Genomic DNA, 15,525 nt, shown 5'->3' with positions numbered 1-15,525 from the left:
CCAAAGTCAACACCCCACCTCTTCTTTGTTTACCAGCAGAAATGCCTGGTAGCTTACAAATTATGTAAGTTTTGTCACGGTAAGTATTTAATTTCTGTCACAGATTTGTCTTCATTCTTCTCAAACTTTCAAACTTTTCTCACGTCTGTGCCTGGAGAAGAACGGGTTGAACGTTGATCTTAAGACAAAAGGTTCCCGTCCACTGGTTGTGTCATTTGTGTGTCGTGATCCAGTATCCAGTTTTGGGTAAAACCACTGCAATCGCCCCTCTCTACTACTTATTCCTCACGCCTCCCCCTTTTCTCTTTCCCTCTCAGCCGATTGTGGACCTCAGTCCTATAAGACGCTCAGCATCTTCACTAACGCAGCAGCACCGCCAGGAGCTTGGGCTGAATGAGTATGACCTGGAAAGGCCCAGCTTGGCCCAGTCATCAACAGGGCCAGGGCAAGTCCAGGGCCAAGACAGAGCCCACCACCATCACCACCACCACCGCTGCCATCGACGCAGGGACAAGGACAAAGACAAGAAGCAGAAGTCACTGGATAGAGCCACATCAGTGCAACCGTCCAGCACTGTTGGTGAGAAAAAATAAACTAAGTATATCAATATACTGCGATAGGTAAAGACTGTGATTTGATGCAGCGGATTCTGAAATGCCTTCATTCATCATACTGTAGGTAACTGAACATAACACAGAACATTAGAACACAAGGTAAACTCTACGGTCATGTTCAGACTGGCATTCTTAATTATATATTAAGTGACCTAATTATATTTTATAATTATGTGATACTGAACCCCCTTCAACCTCTTTGGGTGGGTATAACAAGGCAGACAGTATACTCTATGTAATAACTTGGCACAAAATGCATGCAGTACAATTTTACACAATTATACATGGAGTTAGACTACAACTGATGAAAAAGAAATATACAATCTTCCTCTCGCTAATAAAAATCTGAATTGCTGCTCAAGAGACTCTTATGAAGGGAAGGGAAATTCTATGTGCCTTATCTTGTAATTACCACCTGTTTCCACAGTGGCCACTCTTCAGCAAGAGTTACATGGTGTCACTTCACTTGCTTTGTTAAATCCTCCAGGACTCAGCTTACAACACTAATAAGATGTGAAAGTTGAGCATTTTGCCATAAATATGTCATCACATAGAACTTAACATTAATTAACAAAGATTTGAAAAAAGTCCTTTATGGGGGGATATATTAGGTTGTTGAGAGATTAATTCATTTAACACAGCAGTATTGATTGGTATTATACAGCAAGGAAAATATCCAAACTTGGCATCACTCTAATGCTGAGACAGCGATAGCAGGCTGGGCTTTCCTAGAGATCACTTGGATGTCTTAACGTAGCGGCAGAAATTCTTTATAGGATTAAAGTTCCATGATCGGGTTATGTAGGTGAAGGGGTTTCTGCTGCGCTTCAACCAGGGATTTTACATGTCAGGCTTTCCATCTGATTAGCAACAAGAGTTGTGAGCTCTCAGAGGAAAATCTGCTTTGCTGGGGATTTTTTTCTCTCTCTTTTTCCTTTTTCCCCCTTTGTTCCCTCAGAGCTGAACAGTTACATTTATAATGTAAACTGAGCTCTCCCTTAAGTACTGAAAAGGCATTTTAGATCACATTTGGAGCTGCAAAATGCATTTGAAAAAGGTTGAAATGACATGTTCTTAATTTTGAAAAAGCAATGCAACATTAAGAAGAAGGTTCTGTGTTGGTTCAAATACATACACACTACTCATGTAGTAAATTGATACACACACACACACATACACTCACACACCAACATGTACATGGTCTGGCACATCTTCATTACCAATGTTAATACTTTGATATACAAACAGGGTGTGGCAGCAAGTCGTTGCCTGGCTCCCACTCAAGCTGAACTTTGAGGTCATCTGTAAAATTCTCAGAAAAAATGTCTATCTCCTATTCTATACTAAAGACTTAGATTATTAGTTGTTGGGAAGCACAAAAATAAGTTAATCAGACATATTACATCAAACACGTGCTATACTTTTCCAATCAACAAACAATGCAATGCTTTTATCACTGCTTATCATTACAAACAATTTACATGGTAATTGCATTGAAATCAAGATATCTTTTGCAAGGGAGGCCTGAGGAAATAATGTAACGTAACAAAATATATTTAACCAACGTAATGTGACATAAAATGTCGTGACATAAAATAACCTGGTTAAACATAACTTAACACAGCGGTACCTGACATATATAACATAACCTAACCTAACCTAACCTAACACCACAAAACGTAACCTAACCTAACATGACCTAACCTAACATAACGTAACATAATAAAGCATAATATAACGTAGCCAGACATAACACAAGCACATACAGACAGACATCACTAAACAGATTAAAAGTTAAAAGTTTTAAGTTGGCCAGTGGTATGAGACAATCAAGTTTGAAAATCCTCAGTAATTAATTAATCATCCATTCATGCAATGCAAAGCAGTGAAAGGCAGTCTTCACATTCAGTATTTAGCTAAGGTTAAACTAGACCTAAAGTTTGGTCTGGTGAGCAGTGGTATCAAATGTGAAAAGAGGATTGAAATACTGAGGCAACTTTTGTAGGAGACCTTTATTAACAGAAATGATAGAATACAGTCTAGTGTTTCAAGTCCAATATGTCTCGTTTATAATGCATACTAAGCACAATTGTGAACTGCCTCAAGTTGTTTTAATGTAAATACGCAGCATGAGAATAAAGAATATCTCCATAGTCAAGCATAGACACAATGGTTAACTGTACAATCATTTTCCTGTCCTCAAGTCAAAAATATGCTTCAAACTTGATATGAAAAACACATTTTTATATCTTTATATCTTTCTGTGTCAGTTGCTCCATTTATTGTTTAAAGGCATGGATGCTATCTGGGCTAATTGACAGGTATTCTGAAGATTAAACTATTTCAGTTTCAGTACCATTGGGTGTATGTATGGCAGGGAGATGCTAACTTGTATTAGGGGTTCTTGAGAATAAAAGACATTTTGTATTATCAGCATTTAGTACAAGCTTGAGATTATGCAGAGAAGTCTGAAGAACATTAAAGACAGATGGTTGTCTTGGTGTAGCTTGGGATGAGAAGAAACAAATGCATACGTAAATACTAAAGGACCTTGTGCATACCCTTGTGTTTCTCCTTATTTATCCCTAAGGAGGTTGTTTTGAGACAATAGGTTCAGATTGCCTGTGATTTATCAAGTAAATATGCATGAAACCAGTTCTGATTAAAAACATCTGAACCAAGTATCCATGTTGTATCATTCAAAGATGCTCAGTCTCAGATTTTAGAGTCAGCTGAGGAGCAAAAACAAACAGTGTATTTCAAGAAATGACTGGATTCACATCATTCTTTTCACCCCTTATTGTTTTACTTTGGATGAAATTTTATGACAACTTCTGAGCTGACTCTTAGATGTCACAGTAGTTATAAATGCACCACCAAAAATGATTTTCTAACTCTTATCTGGGAGTAACATACATTTTTTCAAAAAACAAAGCCAGAAATGTGATGGATTACCTATTTTAGTCAAGTTAATGTCTGGAAAATTAGCAAAATTTTGAGGCTGATTAACGCAACTTAATACTTACACTCAGTATAGAGGGTCGTAGTCACAGCGTTTGTTTGCCATCAGGGATCGTCTGCTAGAGCAATTAGAGCCTGAGAGCTGGGCGCAGGGTGTTTTTGTGTTAACACTGGAGAACAGCAGCTGGGCTTTATTGCTGAGATAAAAGGCCACAGTGGACAGGTCCAGTCCTGGGATTTATGGGTACCTCTTGGTAAGATAGCAGAACATCCAGCAGCCCTCTCTACATGTGAGTGAAGGAGAGTTTCACTCCTCAAAGCTTGTCATTCTCAAGACGCTGACACATCAGGATGATGAATAGGCTTCTGTGTTCCTGTCATCGCAGTTTTAATCTGAAAACTGGAATTATTCCAGCGCTAAAGAAAGTAATTTCACCACAGTGCTTTGCTTTATGCCACACACCCCAAGACTAGAAAGAAACACACACACACACACACACACAGACACACAGACACAGATGGGCCATTGGCCTTTAATTAGAGTTGTAATAGAAATATCATGGAGCAAAACTTTACAGTATAAAAATACAATGAAACATATCGAGGAAGTAAAACATGGATCAGAATATCACCTAAAGCATTCGGCTGATACAAGACAATGAGAAAGCCAAATATAGACACAGCAAAATCTGGCTTCACTTTGACCATAGGAGTTTTTAGTCCTCATTATTTTAATCATCTCAAATCTTCATTTATCCCTGTGAGGTCAGGCAACATATTAGGGTTACACTGCCTTATTTTTGTTTCCGCACTGACAAATTTGAACTTTTTTCTTACATTAAAATGAGGGATAGGATAAAAGTGACAGCTAAACCATGTACTCCTCTTTCTCATTTAATTTGATGGTACCATCCTCCAGATTCATTCACTGACCCATCAGCCGAAGGTTTGTCCAGAGAACGGGCGAGGGAGCGGGACCGCAGCCGGCCTCATGAGAGGAGGCACCACTCCTCAGCAGGAGAGAAGCAGCGCTATTACTCCTGTGAGCGTTATGGCAGCAGGGAGCAGTGTTACGCCAAGTCAGCTGGTCCCAGTCGATCCACGTCTCCTGGAGAGGGACAGGATGCTGGTCTGCTCAGACAGGTGAGTTTTTCTGCCATATGTAGGTTAGTGGTTAACAGGTAATGTGTCCACCACACCCTGTAGTCCGTACATATGTGGACAGTGTCGTGTGTCATTCTTCATTTGTTTTGAAATGAAAACAGTGACAATGAGATGTAAGTGCTGACTTCCAGTTTGTAGGGCGTTATATGCCCCCTTATTTTCGGACAATGGAGCAGAACAATGATTCCAAACAGAAGACAGGAAGACTTTTCAGTCAGTTTTTGACTGTCCTCATAAGTCTCTAGATCTCATGATGTGCAAAACAATTTGTTTGTGTTTTCTGTTTCTCTACATATAGTGTTTTTTCCGCTTGTTTTCGTATATATTTTTGCAGGTACAGTATAGCTATATTGTTTTTAATGGCAGCATAAAACCAACAACAATTATTACACCAGATTTTTCAAATTAAAGCTACAATTTGGAACTTAAAATAGTAACTTAACACCAGCCTGTTTTACGTTTGAAATAGCAGTGATGACGATAGATGATGCGTGTGAACTGACTCACCTTGGAGTAGACTTCTACGCCACTGCAGCAAGGTGGAGGTCACCGAAAAACAAGACTTTGAGGTGGCGTTAAGTTGCTCTTCAAGCTCCAGTGTGTTGGAGTTCAGCACCAACAAAAAATGTCATTCTCCTACAACATATAAACATAACTGTATGTTAAGATATACCTTTGCACTAAAGAAAACACAATATACTGAAGAAAGTACTTTTTACCCACAAATAAGAAACATTCAAGATTGGGACTGTGCATTATGATGCAAACCAGACTTTCTAGGGCTATATTTTTCATCAGTTAGACGACACTTGGTAACACAAACATGGAGGTGAGAGAACGTGACACAGAATAGGGTAATTCCATAATTCCACAAGAAATCCGCACTTGGCAGTATATAATTCAAAATGTTATAAGAAAAAGGCCTCTCCATGTGGTCATTTTATACAAACTACTTATTAATTGAAGTTGCTGACAATGTGCTATACCGTGAAATATATCTGGATATGAAATGGCCTGTATTGGAATATAAGATTTTGGTCATATCACATAGCCCGATTTGCATTTTTTATGTACTTTATAAATTAACTTTCTTCCCATTGACCTGCCTTATATCGTTTATATCCTGTTTCCTCAGCATGGTAGCAGTGTGGGTAAAGCCTGTCCTGTGACCCTCCCCTCTGGTTCAAGTACTCCTGGTCGTGGACGCAGGCAGCTCCCGCAGACGCCCCTAACCCCTCGTCCTGCTGTGGCCTACAAGACCGCCAACTCCTCACCTCTCCCGCCCAGTGCCAGCACTGCTACGGCGGGGCACCAGACTCGTTTTAGCCGTGGCCTTTCAGAGCATGATCGCTTATACGGTGGCCAGGACGAGTCCCCAATGCCGGTCACCCGCATTGGTTCAGACCCTAATTTAAACCGGCAGCAGCAGGCCGCTCCTCAACAGGCCCTCTTTGAAGAAACAGAGCACTTCCAGGACACTGTGAGCAGCCATGGTGGGGGGCGCTCTGCCAGAACCACTGCCTCCACCACAGCCTCAGCTTCACACGGAACTGCTGCCACGCCTGTCACAACTCCCACCACACAGGGCCGAGCAGGGGTGGTGCCTAATGGGTACCACTTCACACTCGGGGTCAACTCCGCGTCTGGGCCCGGGAGCCGAGGAACAGGAAGTCTCAGGGAGAGGGAGGAAGAGGACTGGTGCTAACAGGGCAGGAAACTGTTGGCTGAGGATGGGCCAGCTTATCAGTGTTGTATGGCCCTCATGTCAGGTCCAACGAGCTGATAAGAAGCCAGATGAGTAATGCAGAATGGAAGCTACTGAGGAAAAAGCCAGTGGAAAGTGCTGTAAAAGGGGTTCGGAAATCATTCCAGCTTTGTCTTGTTACTCTCCTTTTTTATACAACAAACTATTTAAGGACAAAAGACACCGATGACTTTTTCTAGCCCCTTTACTTGCACTGAAATTATAGCACATGTGAAGACCCTTAAGTATTTTGCCTTGGCCAGTAAAATCAGTGTTGGAGCAGAAGACAAAAGCCAAAATCTATGAACTGTTTCAGACTGATCTGAATGCCTCATTCCTGGTATTTAAATGGCTGCTCGCAACACTGTTTTTATTTTTGTATGTTTCATTTTCTTTATGTTTGCCATGTAGGTAAGAGAAGAGTTTCAACTTGATCATATTGATGCTACCACCAAATTATTTTCCTCTTTTGAGTTTTTCTTCATTTACTTCGGGGTTATCGCCGAATTCTGACCAGAACAGATCTTAGGAAAAAAAAATTGCTTCTTAGGTCTTAAACTTCTGCCATGACATCTAATGGACACAGTGAGTAATGTGACAAAAATGAAACAATTGGATGGGTTAGAGTAGATCTAGAGTTGACTTTTCAGATCACATTTTTGTAAATTGTACCAGATGTAAATTTTATGAGTGCACGTGAGGAACTAGATATCTCTTTTTTGACGTTATGTGGCTGAATACTAAGTGCCTCGTTTTCCAAGATGTATTAAGATGCAGCCTGGTCAGATGGACTTGAATATACAGTAGAGGATGTAAGTATGTACACAGCTGAGAAAAAGTGTAGAGAACAAAGTTTGAATCTGTTATAATGGACAGAATGCAAAAAAAAACAAACACTTTTTTGTACTGAATCTTGTGGTAGGTAAGTCAGAATTACAGATCCAAAGTAAGCAATGTAGTGCATGCCAGGGTCTTGAACTTGTCAAAAAATAGCGTCTGTACTTTTGCTTCAGGGTGTGTGGTAAGCATTTGCCTTTCTCTTTCAAATATACTGCCAGTCAGTTGGTAGAAACGTCTCTGAATGGAGAAAAGTGCCATTTTTTTAATTTCTAATCAACAAAAATTTCTCATGTTCTGAACACTCCTCAAACATACAGTATATATCTCATCTCTGCCATATATGCCCAACTTTCATGGGTTTCCTGTCTTCTTATCTCGTTCCTCTAAGAGCAGTATTGTGCGAGGGTTTGTAGGCGAGGTTACCTGTTTGTGTATTTGCAGGTACAATTAAGAGTTGTGTTGTTGCTGCTGACTGTTGACTTAAAGTAGGGCTATGCAACAAGACGACACTTCATCTGCCCTGTAGCTTTACCCTCTGGAATCTCCAGGTTCAGGCTTTAGTGTGACTGCGACCAAATTTTACATTTATGTATGAAGAGTTGTAAATTGTATTATATGATGTACAGTTACCTGACACACTGAGGCACAAATTATATCAAAGCCGATATATGTGAATCACAGGGCATTTTTGAGGTTGGCAAGTTGTCTGCATGATGCCTAACCAGATAGAAATACCCAAAATATAAAACTGTTCTTTCCACACTTGGGTCAAGTTGTTATTTTAAGTAATTTGTAGTGGTTTATAAACTTGCTTGGAAAACCAAATTAATAAAGTGGTTTTAGTGTGAAGTATTCTGATGATAACAGAAGGCAGAACTAACATTTTTTGTTACATTACTAGAGCGCTACACAAACTTTGAAAACATGTAACAAGCCTGTACCCTCGTTCTTAAGAGCGTCCCTGGCTAAACATCTGAGACCCCAAACCTGAGACTATATTTTACTAGAATTTTATCCATTTAGCCCACCAGGCTAATGCAATACACTGGCTACACTCTTTCCCTCTTCCCACTGGGCATGACATATCATCTTAAAAGATAATGCTGGTAAAATGATTTTTGTTTGTTTTGTTTCTTTCAACAAATCCCACAAAAAGACCAAAATCAACAATGTCTTGATCTGTCTTTCAGGACTTACAAGTTCCCTATAGTGGCACTACCAGTTGCTACTGGAAATGTAAATCATTAAAAATAAGTCACAAATATGTAGTTTTGGTGACGAAAAAAAACAAACTGCAGTGATTATTTATCTACTCTGTCTGTGGCACTCTGCCCTAAGCTCAGTGATTCCTATCTTTAAAAACTGGTCACAAATGTATGTTTTAATTTTTAAAACATACACAAAAATATTCTAAAACAGCTAGGCACAGCAGTTTTTAGCAAACAGAGTAATTTACAGGAGAAAACACTGCATTACTAGGAACTATTTTCAGCAGTGGAGTTTTAAGGTCCAGTGATTCTTTGCGGGCAACAGGAGAGTGTATGTGGCGTTGAGTCAAAATAAGCTACATTGTGTGCGTGTTCACATGAAAGAACATGTCACACAGGTCAACAGTGTGGCTCATTGATGTGTTTATAACAGATTTTGGAACAATTGAGCTCTATTGCACAGAGGAATAAGCTACTTTATATCAGGATTTGGATACAAAGACAACACTTGTTAGAAGGATCGATTCAATGTTGGTTTTGTTTTTTTTTGTTTTTTTCATGGGAATTGTTGAAAATTAGAAAAACATCAATAAACCAACCCTTTATTTAAACATGTGATACAGTTGATTGCCAGAAAATCTTCAGATTTAAATCAAATTAGGTACTTGGCCTAAGAACAAGTTCATATCTTTTGGTGCAGATACAGGATTTTTTCTTTTGAAGGTTTTTTTTAAAGAAGGTTTTTGGACATTGAGCTGATGGACCTAGATGAATAAAACAGATGTTGCACACGTATAGGGGGCGTATAGATATATCTGTCACTTGGTGCATAGTGAATCAAAATACAGATTAGATCAAAATAACAGACTTATAGATCCGGTGGTGCTCTTTGTAATGCTCTGGCTTGACTCCAAGCAAGTTTATGAACATGTAAATTATTTACAAATTGTATTTGATCCAAGTCTGATGATTTCGTTGTGTTTTAATTTTACTTCCTGTTGTCTCATTCTTGTGCAATCTATTCTATGGATCATCTAAAATGAGAAATCTTAGACATTAAGGTCTAACTGCAGGCATGGCTCTGTTCTTTGTGAAGGTAACATGTTAGATTGCTTGTTGTCTTCTGGTCTTGAAACGTTTCTGTAAGGTCCCATATTGGAGCAGAGCATTGTGTGCATCTCTACGGTAGATTTGAAAAAGATCCTATATTTTCAGACCTCCAACATGAACAGGATATCAAGTTTTCCTCTCACAGTTTTACAATGGCTGCCCCCTCTGGACATGTCCTGTTTGCATGTTCTAAAATGAAAATGTGCATGTGCATAAAAAGAGGCATTGTTTGACTTCATTCAGTCCATGATTTGTACAATTTGTTTCCTGGTTGTATTTTCTGATTATCTAAACACACAACGTATCTGTTTCAGGTAAAGAAAAGGAAAAAAAAGAGCTTGAATAACATTTTATCAAAGAACCACCAAAGTGGAAACAAGGCTCTTTCTCAGATAAAGAGGTTCTGGAGTGGCTGAATCCTTCGCTGCCTGATCTGTTACTTGACTGTCTCTCCCACAGTCATTTCGACTGTACCTATAGATTTTTGTATGAATATAAGTCCTTGAATAAAGAGGTATGATTATGAAATTGAACGACGTAGATCCCTGAGGAATGCGTTGAAATGTCTTGGTTTGAGTTCTGATAGTAGTTCATTGAATCTGAATCCAGTATCAAAACAGATACTTCATATTCCCTCTGTTAGGGGTCGCTGTCTACAAATCTTAAGTAACAGTGGTTATAAATAACTTAAAGGTCCCATATTATGTATATTTTGTCTACTAGAAATGTTTACATGCTTTAATGTTCAGAAAAGGACATTATTTCTCTCATGCAGCACCTCTATTCACCCTCTGTCTGATCGATCCGTTTTAGTCCCCATTTCTTTAAGGCCCTCCTCCCAAAAAAACACAGTCTGCTCTGATTTGTCATCTCTCACAGGCCTAAGCAAACACCGCCCACAATTTTTTTGCAACCACGGCCATGCCGGTGGTGATAACTGTAAAGTTGTGATGACGAGTCATTTGAAGTTTGGGAAGAGACTCATTAGACTAGAATCTTCATGAATTTTGGTATTTAATCAACGTATGGAAACTTATCCAGATTAAATGAGGACCCCAAGTCTAACACATGCAGTCCAGTTCCTCTTCTAGATTTGTTGCACGTACCTCCAAAAACGTGTTTGTGTTTGTTATGAAGATGTTGCATTGGTGTCATCTTCAAAGATCTAATGGATGGAAATTCAGATATAATTTTTTCCTTGTTGTTTTTCAAGTTTCTGCTCCCACGGAACAAATTACTTTATAAGTCACTTCTTGATTGTAACTGTTATTAATGCAACTAGGACCAAAGCAAACCTTTACTGAAGTAATTGATAACAACACTGGCTCCCAAAATGACACAAATGAAGCTCAATCAGGAGGACTATATTTTCATTCACCTCTCTCCCTGCTCCCTCTATTCACCTGACCATGAGCAAACTCCCTTTCCATTTCACTAACCAGATTCTGTCATGAAAACAATCGGCCAATCGTGTCTCTGCTGTCAAACCTTACAACGTTCTCCTCTCTGCTGTCAGCTGACATTTCAGGCATTTGTGAGACCCTCCTCCAACTCATACTCCTCCTGCTCTTCATATCCAGTTCTACTCACCAGAATCAACTTCCCTGTCGTCAGATCTCCAGGATCTTTCTTCCTCCATCACCACCACCAGTGTCTAGACTCCATCGGGGGGGTTTCCTATTCTACGCACAGCTTCATCACCTCCCCAAATATTACCTCATCACGATGGAGTCTAACCACCAAACTTTCTCATTCTTTTTGTACACATGGCAATAAATCTTCATGTTCACTCAAAAAATACAAGTCTCTCCTGATTGAATTCAACATTCCCAAAACAACATGACCGTTGCTGCTTACCAGTGTCCTTGGTTGTACACTCGTGTTAGATTAGGGCAACAAAATAACTTGGTTAGGTTGAGGAAAATATTCTAGTATGGCTTAAAACAAGCACATTACTATTAACTTATATGTGATGCACATAACTTGAGGAACCCACAGAATCAGTATACGATTCCCAGCTCCCCTTGGCTTGACAAAGCTTTTTTGTATCATTCAGTTCATTCTTTCACTGCCTGCCTCTCAACTATACTGTTTTGATTAATTATCACTGCTCTTGTGGCTTTGAATGAAGTTCTTTTCAGTGGACAGCTAGCTGTACATTACCTGCACCAAACTGCAAACAAAGTTAATGATGAACTGATGAACATAGTGGAGCATTTATCAGCTTAAGAGTCAGATATTTCCCTCAGGAGTTGATGAAGACCAAAAACAGAGCTTAATTGAGGGTGAATATTGGACTTACATTTAACTGCAAATAAATTACTCTATTATATGAACCACTGCTATGACATATTGCTCCATGTTTGATGAATGCATTAATAGGCAGCTGACTGCTAAGACCACCATATCAGGTGATCAGTGTTGTGTTCACAGCTTGTTTGCACTTCATCTAAGTGTATTAAAACTGTAATCTGATACTGTAGTCATGTAATCTATGCAAACATGACCAGTAGGCTATGCACTAGGGTTGATGTCTAATATTTAACTTGTGTTATGAATTTGAGGTTGAGGACTTTTGGTTCATGTGGAACCAATCAGCAGAAAAATTAAGATTTTGTGACTCCACACTGGTCATTAAGCTCCAGTATGTTGTCTCATGCTGCAGTATAGTATCAGACTGGAGTGATGAAAGGTCCAAATGTCCTTTAGAGATCAAAAAACGGATCAATCTTTCTAATTAAACTAAAGAATTTGCTTATAAGCTGCAGACACGCGTTCAAACAAAATGGGCGGAGGTCGTGAAGGATTTTAATTGGTCCACAATAGAAGAAAGGGGCGGGGTCTGTGTTGGCCGCTCTGGCGCCTCAGTGATGTGATGCAGCTCCAGGAGGAGAGAAGCTGAGCAGTCTGAGGAGGAGGAGGAGGAGAAGAGAAGAGGATGAGGAGTTAGGCTTCATCTCAATCAAAGTTCAAGAAAAAGCGTCGTTCAACTATGTTCCTCACTTTGACTTTTAACTACTGATAACCACACTAGAGCTGGGGTTACATCCAGGACACACTGTGGCTCTCTTGTTTGTCTTTCACCGTTAATTACCAAAGTAATTAGCCCGGGAAGATGTTCCGCTGGTTGTTAAAATGGACACTCTGCCTCCTCGGGCTCATAACGACGAGCTACGCCTCACCTGACGATGCTCCAGCGGATTTTGGAGGCGAGTCCGGCTCCGGGATGCTGTACACAGGTAAGAGTGGTGTTACACCTGTGAAACCTGAGGTCAAATATCAGTTCAGAATAAACGTGCTGCTGGCTTCCAGGACGTTTTTTAAGAGTGCGTCACAATAGAAAACGTTTCTTGTCTTGCTAATGTAAATTCACATATAAGCTTTCTAAGTTTAAGTTTCAAATTCAGTTTATTATTGAATTCATTTGAGTGGACGTTTGTCACAGACATTTCAACACAAACAGAGACTTAAACTTGTCCACTGACTTTGCTTTGAAGTAAAGTGACTGGCACACCAAATAAGTTTTACCTCCTGTAATCCTCATTAGCTAGCTAATGTTTGTAGTTGCAAGTTGTGTTAGCTGTGTTGTGTTAGCCAACACTTGAGTCTGTTTTCTGTCTGTTGCTGGCCTTTAAACTGAATCTTCTCTAGCTATGTAAACCATGTTTTGTGGGTCATTATCAAGAAGTACCTGTAATACATAAACTAATATCTCTTGTAAGCTTTAACACAGAAATATCCACTAAAATATACTGCAATGTAACTCAGTCAGGCTACACAATATATCGATATTGTATCGTTATCATGATATGTTGTCTTAGATTTGGGATATTGTTATATGGCATGGAGGTTTGTCTTGTCCTGGTTTAAAAAGTTGTATTACTGTAATCGGATGTAATTTTAAAGTCATTTTCAGACTGTTTACCCATGTTATTATTATATCCACATTACTGATGATTATTTATCAAAAATTCTCGTGTTGTTTTGTGAAAGTACCAAGAGTTGGGCCTATAATATCGGTGAAATATAGATATTGAGGTATGTGGTATTGTGATATTTGATTTTGTCATCCAGTCCCAGCATTTATGAAGTGCTTTTGAGAAGATTTCAAAATATTGAAATGAATATTGTGTATCATGATATAGCCCAAAAATATTGCAAAATTATTTTGAGGACATTTGCCCAGCCCTAGGTCACAATATATCAAAGTCAGATTCGATCAGCTGGAGCTCATTACATCGTTTGTTCAGTGCCACTTGTGTCCAGAAGAAACTCCAACCTCCACCACTCATCAGCCGTCCTTCAGCAGCCTCAATCCAGCTTTGGACGTCTTTATATTTTCCTCTCATCACTCCGCCTGCTATGAAAGTGAACACAAAACACTTGTAGACTGAGTGGATAAGTTTGTTTGGCAAGCTGTGAAGACTAAATTCAGACCACATTGAAACAATAAGACTGTTTTCCCTACAGGCCAATTGCTTTTGATGGTCTTTTCTTCAATTACTTTAACAGCTTCTCAAAGAGAAAAACACACTAATTAAGAACTGTTTTTAGAGCACATTTGTCACTCAAATTTACAGCCTGCTGATATTAATTCAACATCAACAAGTCTCCTTATAAATTCGAAGCCCTTAAAACAAACATCTCAGGTGTAACATTAGTGTACTGTTCACGCTGTAAAATGCATCACTGAATTTGCAACCATAGAAGGCCATAAATGTATATTATTGTTGCTGTCTTTCCTCTAAATATATTACTTAATGATAAAATATCACTTCGACATTGTCAGGGCTGCCAAATCCATTAAATCAGTTGGAACCATGATTAAATCTTCTTTTTAATCTGTAGTAGTAAATTAAAATCTAGGCCAGAGGTTCTGATATCTACAGAGGACCACACACAGTTTGATCGATAAGATTTCATTCACATGGCCCACAAAAGATGTTTGGACTTGCTGGATACACCATGCTCACAAAATGTCTTTAGTTTGCATTAACACGTGTGGAAACTGAAGCCAAAAGTCATCTACAGTTATTAAATCACATGGAATGCTTTTATTCTGCCAGGCAGACTTTGTTAATCACAACATGGTTTTCCATAGCCAGCTCTGTTGTCTCATCAGTGTTGTCAGCGTCTGGATCTCCTTTGATTCATCAGGACTGTTGATGCAGTGACAACAGTACACATGCTGTCTTTACATTGTGTTTCTGAGCCGTACTGGAGTTGTTTAAACCATCCATAACTTGTTGAAATCGGCCCTAGATTGGTGCTCTGTCAGACCCCAAGTATGTCATATGCAGATCCCACAGCATTATACTTTGTTTATTTTAGTTTGATCTTGGTCACATTTTCTCATTGCTATCAACTGCATGTTATAGAAACACAGCAGACCCAAACAAAGACGTCAGAGAGCAGAGGATCAGCTGGGAGTTTGGATTAGATCGGTGAGGTGACAGATGAACCCTTCAACGTGTTGACTGAACTCAGCTTGTTCAATGTTTTCACTGTGTCTGTGTGGAATTACTGTATAGACAGCAGAGCATGAAAGCCTTGTGTAAACTTTTACTGGTTATCACTGAATGGACTGATGGTTATGTAATACCGCTGTCATAATCTGATTCCGTTTACTGTGGTTGTTGTTGTTGTTAGGTCTCCTCAGTTAAATCTCGCCTTGTTCCGCATGGCTGAGCTCATTTGGGAATTTGTGATTTCTGCAGAAACAATGAATCAACACCTGTGTATGAGACAGCACTGTAAGTGATTGTAAGTTTATCCCAGGACAATTTCATATTGTCGAAAGCAATGTGGTGCTGCAGTGCTCAGCTTTTGGGGATATTCAGGGTTAATCTATACACAGTTGTTGGAACAACAACAACAACAACGT

At 39.3% G+C, this 15,525-nt stretch overlaps 2 protein-coding genes across 8 annotated transcripts in view; both read left to right on the top strand.

Moving 5' to 3' along the window:
- Positions 1 to 10,174, top strand: part of cacna1bb (calcium channel, voltage-dependent, N type, alpha 1B subunit, b) — a 178,020-nt gene extending 167,846 nt beyond the window's left edge. For all 7 annotated transcript variants that reach the window (XM_084382536.1, XM_084382535.1, XM_084382537.1 and 4 more), the window contains 3 exons: positions 318 to 579; positions 4,495 to 4,718; positions 5,875 to 10,174. In XM_084382536.1, coding sequence (XP_084238662.1) covers positions 318 to 579; positions 4,495 to 4,718; positions 5,875 to 6,444 — 1,056 coding nt within the window. In that variant the 3' untranslated portion in view covers positions 6,445 to 10,174. The remainder of the gene's footprint in view (positions 1 to 317; positions 580 to 4,494; positions 4,719 to 5,874) is intronic.
- Positions 10,175 to 12,545: 2,371 nt separating this feature from the next.
- Positions 12,546 to 15,525, top strand: part of LOC311274580 (uncharacterized protein) — a 109,208-nt gene continuing 106,228 nt past the window's right edge. The window contains exon 1 of the mRNA XM_084382384.1: positions 12,546 to 12,880. Coding sequence (XP_084238510.1) covers positions 12,757 to 12,880 — 124 coding nt within the window. The 5' untranslated portion in view covers positions 12,546 to 12,756. The remainder of the gene's footprint in view (positions 12,881 to 15,525) is intronic.

The sequence above is a fragment of the Pagrus pagrus genome (assembly GCF_965226575.1).
Source record: "Pagrus pagrus genome assembly, chromosome: 19".
Taxonomy (NCBI): Eukaryota; Metazoa; Chordata; class Actinopteri; order Spariformes; family Sparidae; genus Pagrus; species Pagrus pagrus.
This window is presented reverse-complemented; position numbering and strand designations above follow the sequence as displayed.